Raw genomic sequence first — 13,169 nt, 5'->3', positions numbered from 1 at the left:
TGGTCCGAAAAGTCGAGTTCACACTCCAACTAATCGGGCGACCTATTACCCCCTTATCCTTATATAAAGTGGAACTTATACCACCCTAGGACATATATAACCACACACACAATGGGAGGTGTTTTACACTCGCCTCCACATCATCGACATGTCAGCGCCACATCAATAAACTGTTAAATCTGAAAAAAATTATATTTTCCATGTCGTTTAATTCCTTCTCCTTCACTACCATATAAAATCATAACAACCACCATGAATATCATCACCCACCCCCAATTTTGTCCCACCACCACTACCGAATTCACTGTCTACTAACCAAATTCATTCTTCCACCACCAAAAATCAAAGCACGGATCATATATTTAATCACCCACCTTCAAACCCACCACTAATATCATTTCAATCACCAGAAAATTCAAGCTACACAAATTGGATTCAAAATGCTCTCTTGCATCCAACTGCTCATATGTTTAAATATTCACCCAAATAACCAGTAATCTACACAAAGAGACAAGAGGCAAGCTTTATGAAACAAAAATCGGAAAAAATTGGAAGAACGGGGGAACATGGACATCAAACAGCTGCAATTTTTTTATGAATTTGGGTGAACAAGAAGAGCTTCAAATAGTGGTTTGTACAGCAAAAATTTAGTCGACAACCGGAGCTATTGACCGGGGAAACTCAGAGGCGACAGAAACCAAAAATAGGAACCACAAATGATACCCCTCGAATAACCTAGCAACCTGGACGTTCACTGGTGTTGGAATTGGTTTCTTTTAGCTGCGTTTTGCGGCAGAGAAGAAGAGAGGATGGTGGGTATGATAATGAAGAAACTGAAGGGCGTGGAAAAATTAAAAAAACCTATTCTTTTTTTCTTTTTTGGTGGGGGGGGGGGGGGGGGGGGGGGGCGTTAATTTAGATTTGGACGCGCTTTTTTATTTTTTATAAATATTTAAGTTTTTTGCCACGTCAGCTTTTGGGTGGTATAAGTTCCACTTTAAATAAGGATAAGGGGGTAATAGATCGCCCGATTAGTTGGAGTGTGAACTCGACTTTTTAGGTATAGTTCAAGGTGGAAACCATGTATTTTGCCTTTTATTTTTACCTCAGCTGCTACAACATTGAGAGGTTTCATTTTTTCTTATTCTGATGTGTTGGTTGGTTGACTTTTGCAGATGAAGGCAAGATCAAATGATCTGCCAGGACCAGTTCCTTTAAACCAGACACAGAAAATGTTTGCCCTTATTATTTATGTTTTTCTGGACATTTATGCAGAATCTTTTCAATTGTGTTCGAGTCGCACATTTTGCATGTACATGTGATAGTTCATCTGAACTTAGAATTAGGGAGTGTAGTGACTTTGTTTTCTTCTTTGTTCTATAGTTATCAAATGTTGCGGCAAGGAAAAGATGAGTTAGTTGTTGATTGTTTAGAGGTTTTTGTATTATGACTTCTTATTCTCCAGCTACCATATTTTTGGCTTCTCAGAACTAAGTTAATGTTCCGGATATAGTACTTCCCATGTTACACTTGAACATAGCCGGTCCGACAAAGGAGGGGGGTTTATTGTCAATAAGAAGTCAGATCCTTGACTATTGTGTTGTTATTTTCTTGATTCAATTTTACTCATTGTGAATTTGTGGTGCGGTGCAAAACACAAATTAAATGTAATTATAAGCAGAAAAGAACAAATTATTGCCCAAGTCGTGTGCGCAAGAAACCAAGTCATATCGGTGGCATTGACATCTCTTTGAGCTAAAGCTAAACTATACAAGAAAAGAAAATGTCACAGCATTTCACCGTTAGGGGCAAATTTGCGTCGGTCCACTAACGATAAGGGGTATTATTTGAGATTAAATTCAAACGAAAGGTAAATTATTATATTTTTCATAATTAAGGAGCAAATTTGAGCCAGTTCACTAGCGATAAGTTTATGTAAGTGCATAGTTTTTACCAAATTTAAACGTAGAGAAGATTTATTCTATTTCCCATAATAAAGGGGCATTCCTGGGTAAATGATATGGCTTCCTCTGAATTTTTCTTCAAACGCTATCATGAGTTAGCAATTTCCCCTTCATCTAAAAATCTCTTTCATTTCATAGCTGTCTGTCTCCTTATTAACTCCTTTTTTCAAAAAAAAAAAAGAAAAGGTCAAAGTCATAGATAGCCCCCTAAACTTTTTCACATATTCTTCATGGCTACCTAAACTGACTCTTGTTCGGATTGAAATGAACAAGAGTCGGTTTTAAATGTGAAATGAAATATGTGGAAAATTTGAAATTGTCTATGACTTTGGCCTAAAAAAAACTTTAGTAAATGTAAAACACATTTTTTTTTTTCATCAATGTAAAACACATTAAAATAGAGCAAAAAAAAAACGAAATCGTAATTGCTTAGTTCCTGTCAAAATTTCTTAATCTGGCTAGATAGAATTTTTTATGTATATCACATTGTATCCTGATAAGACATTTGATCAAAAGGACCGTTTGATGAAATTACGTCAGGATATAATAAATAAGACAATGAAAAAGAAAAAACTACAAGTGAAATTTAAACACATTACTTGATAATAGAATCAAAATTACAACTATGAAATTGTAACACTAATATCACCCTTATCTTTTACTCCCTCTCCCTCTGTTTCAATTTATGTGAACCTATTTCCTTTTTAATTACACAAATGAAATGAATGGCCTTCCTACCAATTGGAAATAAATTCACTTTATGAATAATTTCCGTCATACAAATATTGAGGAACTTTATTTTGAACCACAAGTTTCAAAAGTCTTCCCTCTTTCTTAGATATCGTGTCCAGTCAAATGGATTCACATAAATTGAAATGGAGGGAGTATATTACTTAGGATTTATGAGGATCTATTTTTTTTTATTTTTTTTTGATGAGCTAATAAAGGGAAGAAGAGCAAAAAACAAATAAATATATAAAAAGGACCGTTGGGAGCGAAAGTATCGGTTGTAACGGATAGTTTCTTTATTCAAAAGCTATACCCTCTCCTTGGAATCCAAGAATCACAACAAAATCCTTCAGGAAACAATTCATCAGATTCAAGAAACGCTAATTACTCCATCACTTTTCAGCGATTCGTATACTGCAACACATTGTTGAGGCCATTTGACTAATTACTTTTTAATTCTACAAGCATATTAAAGATTCTATTTCCATCGATATAATTTTGTAAAGAATGGATTTGGGTTGTTTTGATATGGGTTGTATTGAAAAGAAACCGGTGAAAGAACATAATTCTAGTAACTCAGAGAACAGTCCACCCACCGCTTCTACAACGTCTACTTCCAAAGTCGGAAAGGTAACCATTACCCATTCTTTTTTTTCATCTCTGAGAAAGTATTAACTCTCTTTGGTTTTTAAGTTTATTTTCTCAATTTTGCTTTGGGTCTCTTCTGATTTTGGTGTTTTCGAAAGCCATTGTTCTTGATTTGGAAAAAGATTTAATTTGATCCCCCCATGTTAATCTTGATTGTTATCTACTTGGTTAAAAAAATATGATTTTGTGAGTGGGTGTAACTGTAATGACGAAATTAAAACTTCCTTATCATTGAGAATGAGTGTTAAAAAGATTTAAGTTGCTAACTAGGCTTCGTGAGAATGTAAGTTCAGGTATATATATGATTATATCAAGTCATTTGCATACGATCTTCGCTTTAGAAGGTGTTTTTCATGTTCTTGTTTTGTACTCTTATACAAAACAAGGAAATGAAGAATGTGGACAGTCAAATTTTGTTGCAAACGTTGGTAGTATTTCGTTTTCTTGTTTTTGAATGTTGTTAAACAAGGCAATCTAAGAAGGTGGCTAGTCGAATCTAGTAGATTTAAAAATATTTCTTGGATGTTTGCTTCGGTTGGTGTTTTTCCAATTTTGGTTTTTCATTCTGTGGTTTTGGAATAGTGCAGACTAAGGCAATGAAAGATGGTGGCCAGTCAAATTTAGTTCCTTTAAACAAATCTGGATCACAAATTAAAAAGCCCCCTCATCGCAAAACTTCGCCTATAAATTGGTTCCCTCGCAAGAAAGTGGATTCCTATTTGAAGAGGAAAATAAAAATGCTCCAGGTATATTTATATGCTTTTGTGCATACTTTTATTTCTATTTTCGATGTATAGTAGATGTACTGATAGTGTTTTTGGACTGTTACAAAATTTCAGGAAGTGGATGGAATGAACTCAACCCTTGATGAAACTTTGGGGGATGCTAATCCTCATTATTGTAGAGTTTTGAGAGAGAAAATTGCAGTAAGAGAAGCTGCTCAAAGAGCTGTCGAAGCTCGGAAGGCTGCACTAGTTGAAGCATCATGGTGCCGAATACTTCAAGCAGCAAGGTGAGCGTTTCACTATTCGTAAATGTTTACATGTAGTTGTTGTTACACACACATTAGATCTGGTGTTTGCCAGGAGTTGCTTTGTTCTGGTTAGAGATTCATATAGCAATATTTACTAATTATTTGATATTGGATTGAAATGTGCATATACATACAGTTTATATAGGCAATCTTAACTTGTTCATGACTAGGCAGGTCAAAAATGGGTTAAACAAAAACGGATAAAATATCCGATCCACACACATTTAACACGGATTAAAAATGGGTTAACCGACGGATAATATGGGTATTCATATTATCCATTGTTTCAGGAATAGCCAGGTGAAACCACAAGTTAAAAGCCAAAATAAGCTCAGACTCCCAGAAAGCAAGAACTCATGAATATGGATATTGATCCATTTTAAATGGTCAGTTATCCAACCCATATCTAATTGGTCGGACCGGATGGTTGTAATTTTTAACCATTTTGCTAGCCCTGTCAATGACTAAGACTTTGTTGATTGCTTGAATAGAGATCTGTTCATCTGTGTTAGTCTGGAACTTACCTTTTCTGTATATGCCATACAGGATTGATTGTAAAGAAGCAGAACAATTGCTGATAAAGGCAGCAAAATTTTCTGCTGAAGCTTTTGAAGCTGCAAACGCTATTGGAGTAATCTTGTATGACATTCCTGACTGCTCACAGAAGCATTACAAAATAGAGAAGTCACCAGCGAAAGGAGGAGGACCCACCACTCATACTGTTAGAACATCTTTTGAAACTGCATTTGATGTGGATAAACAAGTAGCAACTGCAGTTAAGGCTGCCCTTCTTAAGCTAGCTAATTGCCCATCCATGAATAAAGATGAAGTCAAGGAATTGCTGCACAGAATAAGCCAGAACCCTGAAGAAACAGACGATAGTCATCATCAAGAAGTGTTTGAGTTCTCTTCAGAATGTGAATCAGATACGGCTTCTGAACTCACAGATTTAGAGAAGGTAAAGGAAAGGAAATTTAAAAAGAAGCAAGTATATGAAAAGTTTAATATGCCAAATCTTGTGGAAATGATGCTGGAAAGGCTTAGATGTTTGCAAGAAGATGAACTTGCATCTCTTGCCACAATAGTTGCAACGTGTGGGTTGAACGCTGCTCTAGCTGAAGCAGAAAACAGCAAACCTAACGTTTCTGCTGCTGATGATAGATCAGAATTATCTGTTAGAGATGGAGCAGTTAAGGGCCATAATATTGATGGAAAGACAAGCAAGACAGCTGAGGAACTTCCAAGCCTGGAAAAGTTTCTGGTTAAGCGGTTAACAAGACTTGAAAGGGAGGTATTAGAAGCCAAAAATGCCAGGATTGAAGCTGAACAAAGGCAAGATAAAACTGGTAATAAAGTAGTTCATTCAGAAAACAATACAAATTCAAGCCAGGATCTGGCAAGTATTCTTAAGAAGCCTTCTTTAAAATTTGAGAAGGAAATTGAAGAGGCCAAGAGCAACTCTGAAACATTGTTAAAAACCAAGTGTAAGGCTTCAAGTAAGGCTTCAAATAGCAATGTGCAGTTGTCTGAGGTTTCCGACTTAGGCAGTGTGCTGGTTAAGCACTCTTCAAAGCTGGAGAAAGATATTGAAGAGGCTAAGAGGAAGAATGAAAAACTTAGTGAAATAGAGGGGAAGGACTCGAACAGATTGGGTACTGGGGCAATTTGTCGAAAAAAGAAACACGAAACGGAAGTTCCTAGTTTAGAAGATTATCTGGTGAAACATCTGACCAGACTTGAAAAGGAGATTCTAGAAGCAAAAAATAGGGAAAACACTGCAGACCCGATTGCCAATGCGCCAGAGAGTGCCTCGTTAGTAGGAAAAGAAAATGTCGACCAGAATGTAAATCATGACACAAATGTGGATGAAAATCCTTGTAATGGAGAACAACCATCAAAGGCAGCGGACACATTGTCAATCGAGATTGAAAACAAAGAAGCAGCGGATAGTCTGGACAAGATCCTAGTAAAGCCAGTTCATCGTTTGCAAAGGCTTAAAATGCAAGAATCATCAACAAGAAGCGACTACGTTGTACAGAGGCGACAAAGAAAGATTGAAGCTAATAGTACAGATAGCAGCGAAGGATTGGACAAGATTTTAGTGAAGCATGTTTCAAAGCTGGAAAAAGAGAAAATGTCTCTTCTTCATGCAAAGGAAGACAATTGGATGAATGTAAAGAAGAGGGACACACAATTGCAGAACAGTGAAGGCAGTTTGGATCAGATTTTGGTGAAACACAAGTCTAGACTTGAGAGAGAAAAGGTAGCTGCTGCTCAGGAGGAGGATGATGATCAGATAAGACATTCAGTTTCTCGGAAAGCGACAAGGGAGAGGGAGTTGCAAGAAGCTTGGGGAGGCTTAAGTCTTGGGAACTCTTTGCGTCCTCATATGTCTAGACTTCAGAGAGACAAGGCAAGCGCATTATCTTTAGTTTTGTCTGATATATAATCCAATCCAAAACCATTTTAAATTGATGTTATCTCAATTTTCTTTTCAAAAACATTCTCATGTGATGTTATATCTCTATAGGCTGCCTGGCAAAAAGCTGAAGAAGAGGAGAAGAAGAGAACAGTGGAGGAGGTGTGAAATTATGAGCCATTTCACTCATGGAATTATGCTTACTACAAATAAAGAATGAGTCCAGAACAATGATATGTTATCAGATTAAAAACTTTGTAAATTCTTTGTTTTCTTTCTCTTCCTCCATGCTTTCCGTTGGTTTACATGATAGATAACAACTAGTCATACAGTGGTCTCGTGCGAGATGGATTCTTTTTGTGTGTGTGTTTTTTTTTTTTTTTTGGAGGTAAATACAGTTAGAATGCTACTACTTTATTTTGCTTTAGAATGTGTCACTGAAGATTGCAATTTGTACAGATTCCTTCCTTGTATGTTTTATGAGTGAGCTAAAAAATCAGTAGTCAGCAGAAATAAAATACTACTAGTATATAAATTAGACAAGTACTTGAAATAGTTGCAACAAGGATAAAATAAGAAAAGATCACCGAAATGAGATGGTAGTCCCAAAGTATTTGGCAGTCCTATGCTGGGAATTGGGTACACGTCACTGTAGAAAGTACCGGTTGTACCTGGATTTGGCTGTACGTGAGTTTTCTGCCACCTTTTAAGAGATTTCAGTGAGAATAAATAAACTTTTTAGAGCTTAAGAAAGAAAAAGTTGTGTCACCAAAAAGGATAGATAACGTGTAATTTAACGTACAAGGATTAGTAAAAACTCGAGAGCAGAACCTCTCTTTCTGTGTAACTTAAGAGGTGATTACAGATGAGAGCCACTGGAAACACTAAATAAAGATTAGGAACTCATTCACTAATTTTCTTTTCCATAACGAATTACATATTACAAAACTGCTCAAGAATGAAAAACTAATAAAACTGTACACAAGAATCAGCAACATAAAGAAATCAAAGACCCGAAGCAATCAAACGCCTTTCTCTAAGCAATCACTATCCTACCAGCAGCATCCTACTAACGCTTCTCTTTTGATGCCTGCAAAATTTCATCTATCTATCCCACTTGGCCTGGTCTTATGCTTCACAGCCAATGTACCATCTCCTTCTCTAGTGGATGTGGATGGCAAACCTTTGTGGCCTATGTCAATGTGGGCTACTGTTACATTGTGGACCTATAGATAGCTATATGAATGTTCAATTGCTCCACATCCAATATTACTATAACTGTTCAACAACAGCAAAGGGTGTAGAATTCTTACGGAGGCCACTTTCCTGGCCTCTCTATTTATTCAAAGGTTAAGCAAGCCAATTAAGGCAAATATGACCTAATATTCAGTAATGTTTACAAAATTCGACATCTCTGTTCTGCACTGTGCTCCTGAATGATAACAACCTACAAAATTGAACTGGGTGCCAAAGAAAGATATTCATCTGTCCAATGAACTCCTTGGAGCAAAAGCGGTAGCAATCGAAACAGCTGAAAAGAATCCATCGTTCATTTGTCAAACTCCCATATGACTCCTCCATCCTCTGCCATCAGAGAGCAAATTAATTTACAAGAAAACAACAAATGAACGAAAGGAGAAAATCAGAGTGTAAATGGAAAATACAAGATAAATCAAACAAATGATTGCTGCATTGGAATAGGTTTCTGAGTGTCCACGGGACTCAAATTGACTGTAATGTCAACTCTAGTATTTGTCAGGTGGTTAGGTATTAAGACACCATTTGACTATTAGACGAGGATAGACACGTAACCTCCATAAACAATAGTTCCCAAATGTGTGAAGCGTCTATTGCCAAATGTTCAAGCAAGAATGGATTGAATGATGAATGAGGCAGAAAAAAATAAGAAGCAAGAGAACAACTAGCAAGGAACCGTACATTTCAAGGAAGAAAGAATGTAATGTAATCCAGCAATCAAAAGTATAATAAATAAGAATGCAATGTAATCAAACAATTAAAAGTATAATAACTACTTTCTTTAACATCATTGTTACCAGCAGAGCTATGCTTCCATGAAGGCGGTGTGACAGCTTTAACGGTTTTCTTGTTGGAAGTAAGATTACGGATTATTGGGACAAAAAAAGGAGTGTAATTTGTGCACTTCATCTGTGCCTGAAGAATTCTGTGAGTTCTGGAATATGCCGTAAATCTTACCTTCCTTTGGCACCCAAAAAGGGCTTTTGAGGTTTACTATTTCCATATAGTCAATGTGAATCATTCTCCATTTGCACAATAAAATTAAAGCGAGGAAACTTATGACACAATGCATTTACAGGGTCCAAACAATTTAACAGCTAGACCAAAATAAATGAGCACCATCCCCAGGTATTTTGTTATCACCTACTGATAGACTTATAAGCATTACAACAAAATACATTTTTCTTGAGATCTCAAAATAGCTCGTGAAAAGGCTTTATGTGCTATGTATAATGAATGGACAAATAGCACATTAAATAGCTCACAGACAAGGATAAAGCATTTACATGCTACTGATGTAAACTCAAAGTGTAAAAGTGGAAACAGATGACATATACACGATTGAATCTGTTTTGAAGTAGAGCAGAATATGATTACATTTGACCTTCTTGTTGATCCATACTTGGAGTAGCATCCCTGCACCAACACCTGCAGCAATACACGACCCATAAAAGGCGATGTTGTACGGTAAGGATCTTCGGGGAAGAAAATAATACTCGGGAACTTGTCGAATCTTTTTTGGAAGCCGTTTCTTCACAGCTGGTCCAACATTAGGCTCACTACTTTCTGTACGACCCATAGTTTTCCAATCCATCTCTTTCAGTTGGTCTTTTTGCAGTTCCGCATTCATTATACGACCATAGCCAAGTTAAAAAAACAAAAGGATTGAGACGGATTAGAGCCTTAATCTCAAATTGAGGGAAGTCTTGGAACACTAGTACATTACATCATTCGCACATACAACAACTCATCTATGGTCAACATCTTGGTTTTTCATTTGGAAGATGGCTGAACATTCAAAATAGTGTTTGAGCTAACTTACAGCAATAAAGGAACGTATTCCCACCTATTTACTGTTTATGAATGGTGTCGTTTCAACTTTCAAGAAAATGAAATTATGCTCCTAAACGAAATGTATAGCTTTTTCTTAATGATGGAGAAATCCGTCTTTGGGCCACCCAAAGCCTTTGAAACTCGAGAAGATGGGTCACCCCTCTACCCTTCCTCTCCACTAAAATAATATTGGACTTAGTTGGCTTGGCATAGGGCTCGAACTTGTGACACAAACAAGCCCCTCAACCTTTTCCCATTGAGCTAAATGATATGTATAGCTTGAAAGTAAACAAATATTGGATTGCTGAGCTTCTCGTTTCATTAATTTTAAGCTCATTGATTCAGATTAGTGAATCAACATTATCCAAAAATCTGCTAAGTTGGGCGGACTCTCCGTTTTTGGTGATGTTCCCGGCTCGATACGGGTGCGGGAGCGGGACACGGTCAAATAAGTTGGGACCGGATTCCATCGGGGAAAAATTGAGATTTTTATGTCTCAAAATTAAAGATAAAACAGATTTAAGATAAGGAAATGACATGCCTTCAATATTACACTACTATTGTATCAATTTTGTTTCAGAGAAACCAAGAATTCAAGGTCGAGTTTTGGCTAGCAGGGCTGGCTTTCTTTCTCTCTTTTGAGGGAAGGTCCAAGAGACATGAACAGGTATCCGTTAGAGCTAAGAAACAAGTTGGGGAATTTTCAATTTTGACCTGGGGCTACAATTACAAGATACGTGAATGAACGAAATAATTGCACTTCCTTCTTTAGTTGCACCCTTAAAAACCCCTTTATTCTCCATTATATGCCACACTTTGACATGTAATTGGAAGACATCTAATTATGCTATTTATAAATATAAAATAAATGTTTCTTTCTTGAACAATGTAGGAGTATGTTGATTTTTTAATATTTACTTTCTCCGTTTCATAATAAGTGTCATTTTAGTAAAAAAATACGCATATTAAGAAATAAATTATTATTTTTCACTTGATTAGAGCATGCACAAGTAGTAATCCTTTTGACATTGGAAATCCAACAATACCAAGTTATTATGTGGCTTTTCCAATCATCATTTAGATGTTACTTTCACTTGTCGGTTTTGTCTAAAGGTAGAGTTGGAAAAAACTAGCCAATTTATATCTTGATTTTTTAAGATGATACTTATTATGGATAAATTTTTTTGGTCAAGGTGACACTTATTATGGGACGGAGGGAGCAATTCTTTCTTGTAGATTTTCCTTTTCCCCTTTTGATCCTTTCCTTTTCTTTGGCATCATTATCCTGCTATTTTATTAATAAAGCTCATGCATCTGAGAAATTCAGAAAATAAAATAAAATTGTAGAAGTTAGAATTTCAAAAATTAATGTGCATCATTTAAAATGAATTAAATTATTCTTAGAGTTCATTCAGAAGAAAGGATTTATAATTTAATATACAAGATTTCAAATTTATGGCCTTCAGATCTCTATGATTTCAAATGACACGGTCTTCATAACTTTAAAAAAAGAAGGAAATGAATTGTGATTTGAGTTTGTATTTAAACTCCAAAATTTCCTGAAGTATATCCAAATGTATAATGAAAAATTTATATTGATGACCAAGAATTCTATTTATCATTTTCTCCGTCTTTTGGATTTTCTCCTCATTTTAAAAATTTATATGCTAATTTAAAATATTCAAAAAGTCACACCACTTAATGATAGACTTGTAAAAGCAATTAAGATTTACAAAGCTGACCAATATGAGGTAATGGTTGTTAATATTCGAACGAATAACAACTTATTATTAGATGAACGAAACTGAAGCCTCTTATAGACCTAATCAAAGCCAATTGATGTCCATAATATATCATTCAATGCGGTGATAATGGGCAATTAATTATTTAGCTCATCCTCATATTTTCTCCCTCAATTAAAAGCTTGATGTCCTCCTCACTTTGAACAGCATGCATATCTTACTTTTTCATTTGGTTAACTCTGCTTCTAGAGCTTCTATATACGATTGTAGGTGATTTTTTGCTCTTGAATCTTTCTATTTTCTTTTCTCCAACCATTCAAGTATTCATTAATTTTCTTGTACAAATTCATGAGAGAGCACTATCAAGAAAAGGGAGAAGTTGATTTACTACTTTAGAATACGTAACATACCTGCAGCACTCCATTTAATTTCATTATCTCATGCAGAGAGTATTTGAGTTTAGGTTGGTTTAGATAATGTTTATCACTATATTCTACTTGGATAACATTTTTCACACAAATATCTGTTTTCTGATGAAGTATTCTTTAGTGCTTTGCTTTCTTACGTTAATCACCCAGCGTTTCTCTTTTCATTTTTTCGTCTGCAATTTTATTTCTTACGTTCTTAACAATGAAATAATGGTATGCTCTCATTTAAATGGTGAAATTCTCACTTATTGCATGTTCCAATTTTAATTGTGTTTTCTCATTTTTTGGTGTTTAACATTTAAATAAAGCAAAAATCCAAGCTTATAAAGTGAGAAGTTTTTATAGAGTTTAAGTCAAATTTAGACTGATTAATATTGCATTCCATAGGCTTATATCTTCCTAATTATCCACTTATCATTTACAATTAACACATTACATTTATCTTTTGTTACAGATGCAATTATAGAACTTAAATTTTTTCTAGATGTGATTTATACAATAATTTCACAAATGCGGATTGAATATTTGAAAAGTGAACAAGTACTGCGATAAAACAAAACATATATCCTTTACTGACCGAAGTCATCTCATTTGATCGAGCACTTTGAGCACGAAACTTCACATTGAAAATACTAAAGTATTGCGAAAGAAGTCGGCTACTTTTGGGTTTCTTTAAGAAAATATGTAACCGTTAGGTTGTGTGTTTGCCGGTTTGATTTTGTTTCGACAGAAACTCCTGTCTTCTTCACTAAGTGGCGTATAAGTGGCTTTTCAACTGGAATGCCTTTTAAAAATGATTTTTCAGTTTTTCAATAGATCTTTTGTGCAATAGAAATGAAATCAATTGGTTATTAGGGAGTACATAATTTTGGTTATTAAATAAAAATGTGTTATCTCTCATTTGATTAATATTAAATTTGTTGAGCTTAGTTTCCTTTTAAATATTTAGTACAAGATTTGATAATATAATTAAAACAATTGATAAAATGGTTGGAGAAAAAAGAGAATATAATTCAAAATTGATTTTTTTAATTTAAAATCTTTTTTATTTTTCTAGACGACTTTGCACTGGATAATTCGCTAGGTATCTTAAATTTGAATATAAAAACTGAAAGT

General features: G+C 35.1%; 1 protein-coding gene and 1 long non-coding RNA gene across 3 annotated transcripts; both read left to right on the top strand.

The window, feature by feature from the left end:
* Window positions 1–916: 916 nt before the first annotated feature.
* LOC132064821 (uncharacterized) lies at window positions 917–1,606 on the top strand. The gene is made up of 2 exons (XR_009416648.1): window positions 917–1,060; window positions 1,176–1,606. It is a non-coding gene; the product is annotated as an uncharacterized LOC132064821 (long non-coding RNA).
* A 1,357-nt stretch (window positions 1,607–2,963) lies between these two features.
* Window positions 2,964–7,224, top strand: LOC132064820 (uncharacterized). Of its 2 annotated transcripts, none has more exons than XM_059457945.1 (5): window positions 2,964–3,314; window positions 3,929–4,087; window positions 4,181–4,353; window positions 4,921–6,787; window positions 6,905–7,224. In XM_059457945.1, exons 1-5 carry the CDS (start codon window positions 3,201–3,203, stop codon window positions 6,959–6,961), a joined length of 2,370 nt encoding a protein of 789 aa, XP_059313928.1. In that variant the 5' UTR covers window positions 2,964–3,200; the 3' UTR covers window positions 6,962–7,224. The 2 variants fall into 2 exon arrangements, with proteins under 2 accessions (XP_059313928.1, XP_059313927.1); XM_059457944.1 differs by having other exon boundaries at window positions 2,964–3,323.
* Window positions 7,225–13,169: the final 5,945 nt, after the last annotated feature.

This window comes from Lycium ferocissimum, chromosome 7 (genome assembly GCF_029784015.1).
Source record: "Lycium ferocissimum isolate CSIRO_LF1 chromosome 7, AGI_CSIRO_Lferr_CH_V1, whole genome shotgun sequence".
NCBI classification, from domain to species: domain Eukaryota; kingdom Viridiplantae; phylum Streptophyta; class Magnoliopsida; order Solanales; family Solanaceae; genus Lycium; species Lycium ferocissimum.
This window is presented reverse-complemented; position numbering and strand designations above follow the sequence as displayed.

Coding starts and splice junctions, on each gene's coding strand:
- LOC132064820 (XM_059457944.1), top strand. CDS start 3,201: ATGGATTTGGGTTGTTTTGATATGGGTTGTATTGAAAAGAAACCGGTG. Junction 3,324..3,928: donor CTACTTCCAAAGTCGGAAAG/GTAACCATTACC, acceptor GGAATAGTGCAG/ACTAAGGCAATGAAAGATGG. Junction 6,788..6,904: donor CTAGACTTCAGAGAGACAAG/GCAAGCGCATTA, acceptor ATATCTCTATAG/GCTGCCTGGCAAAAAGCTGA.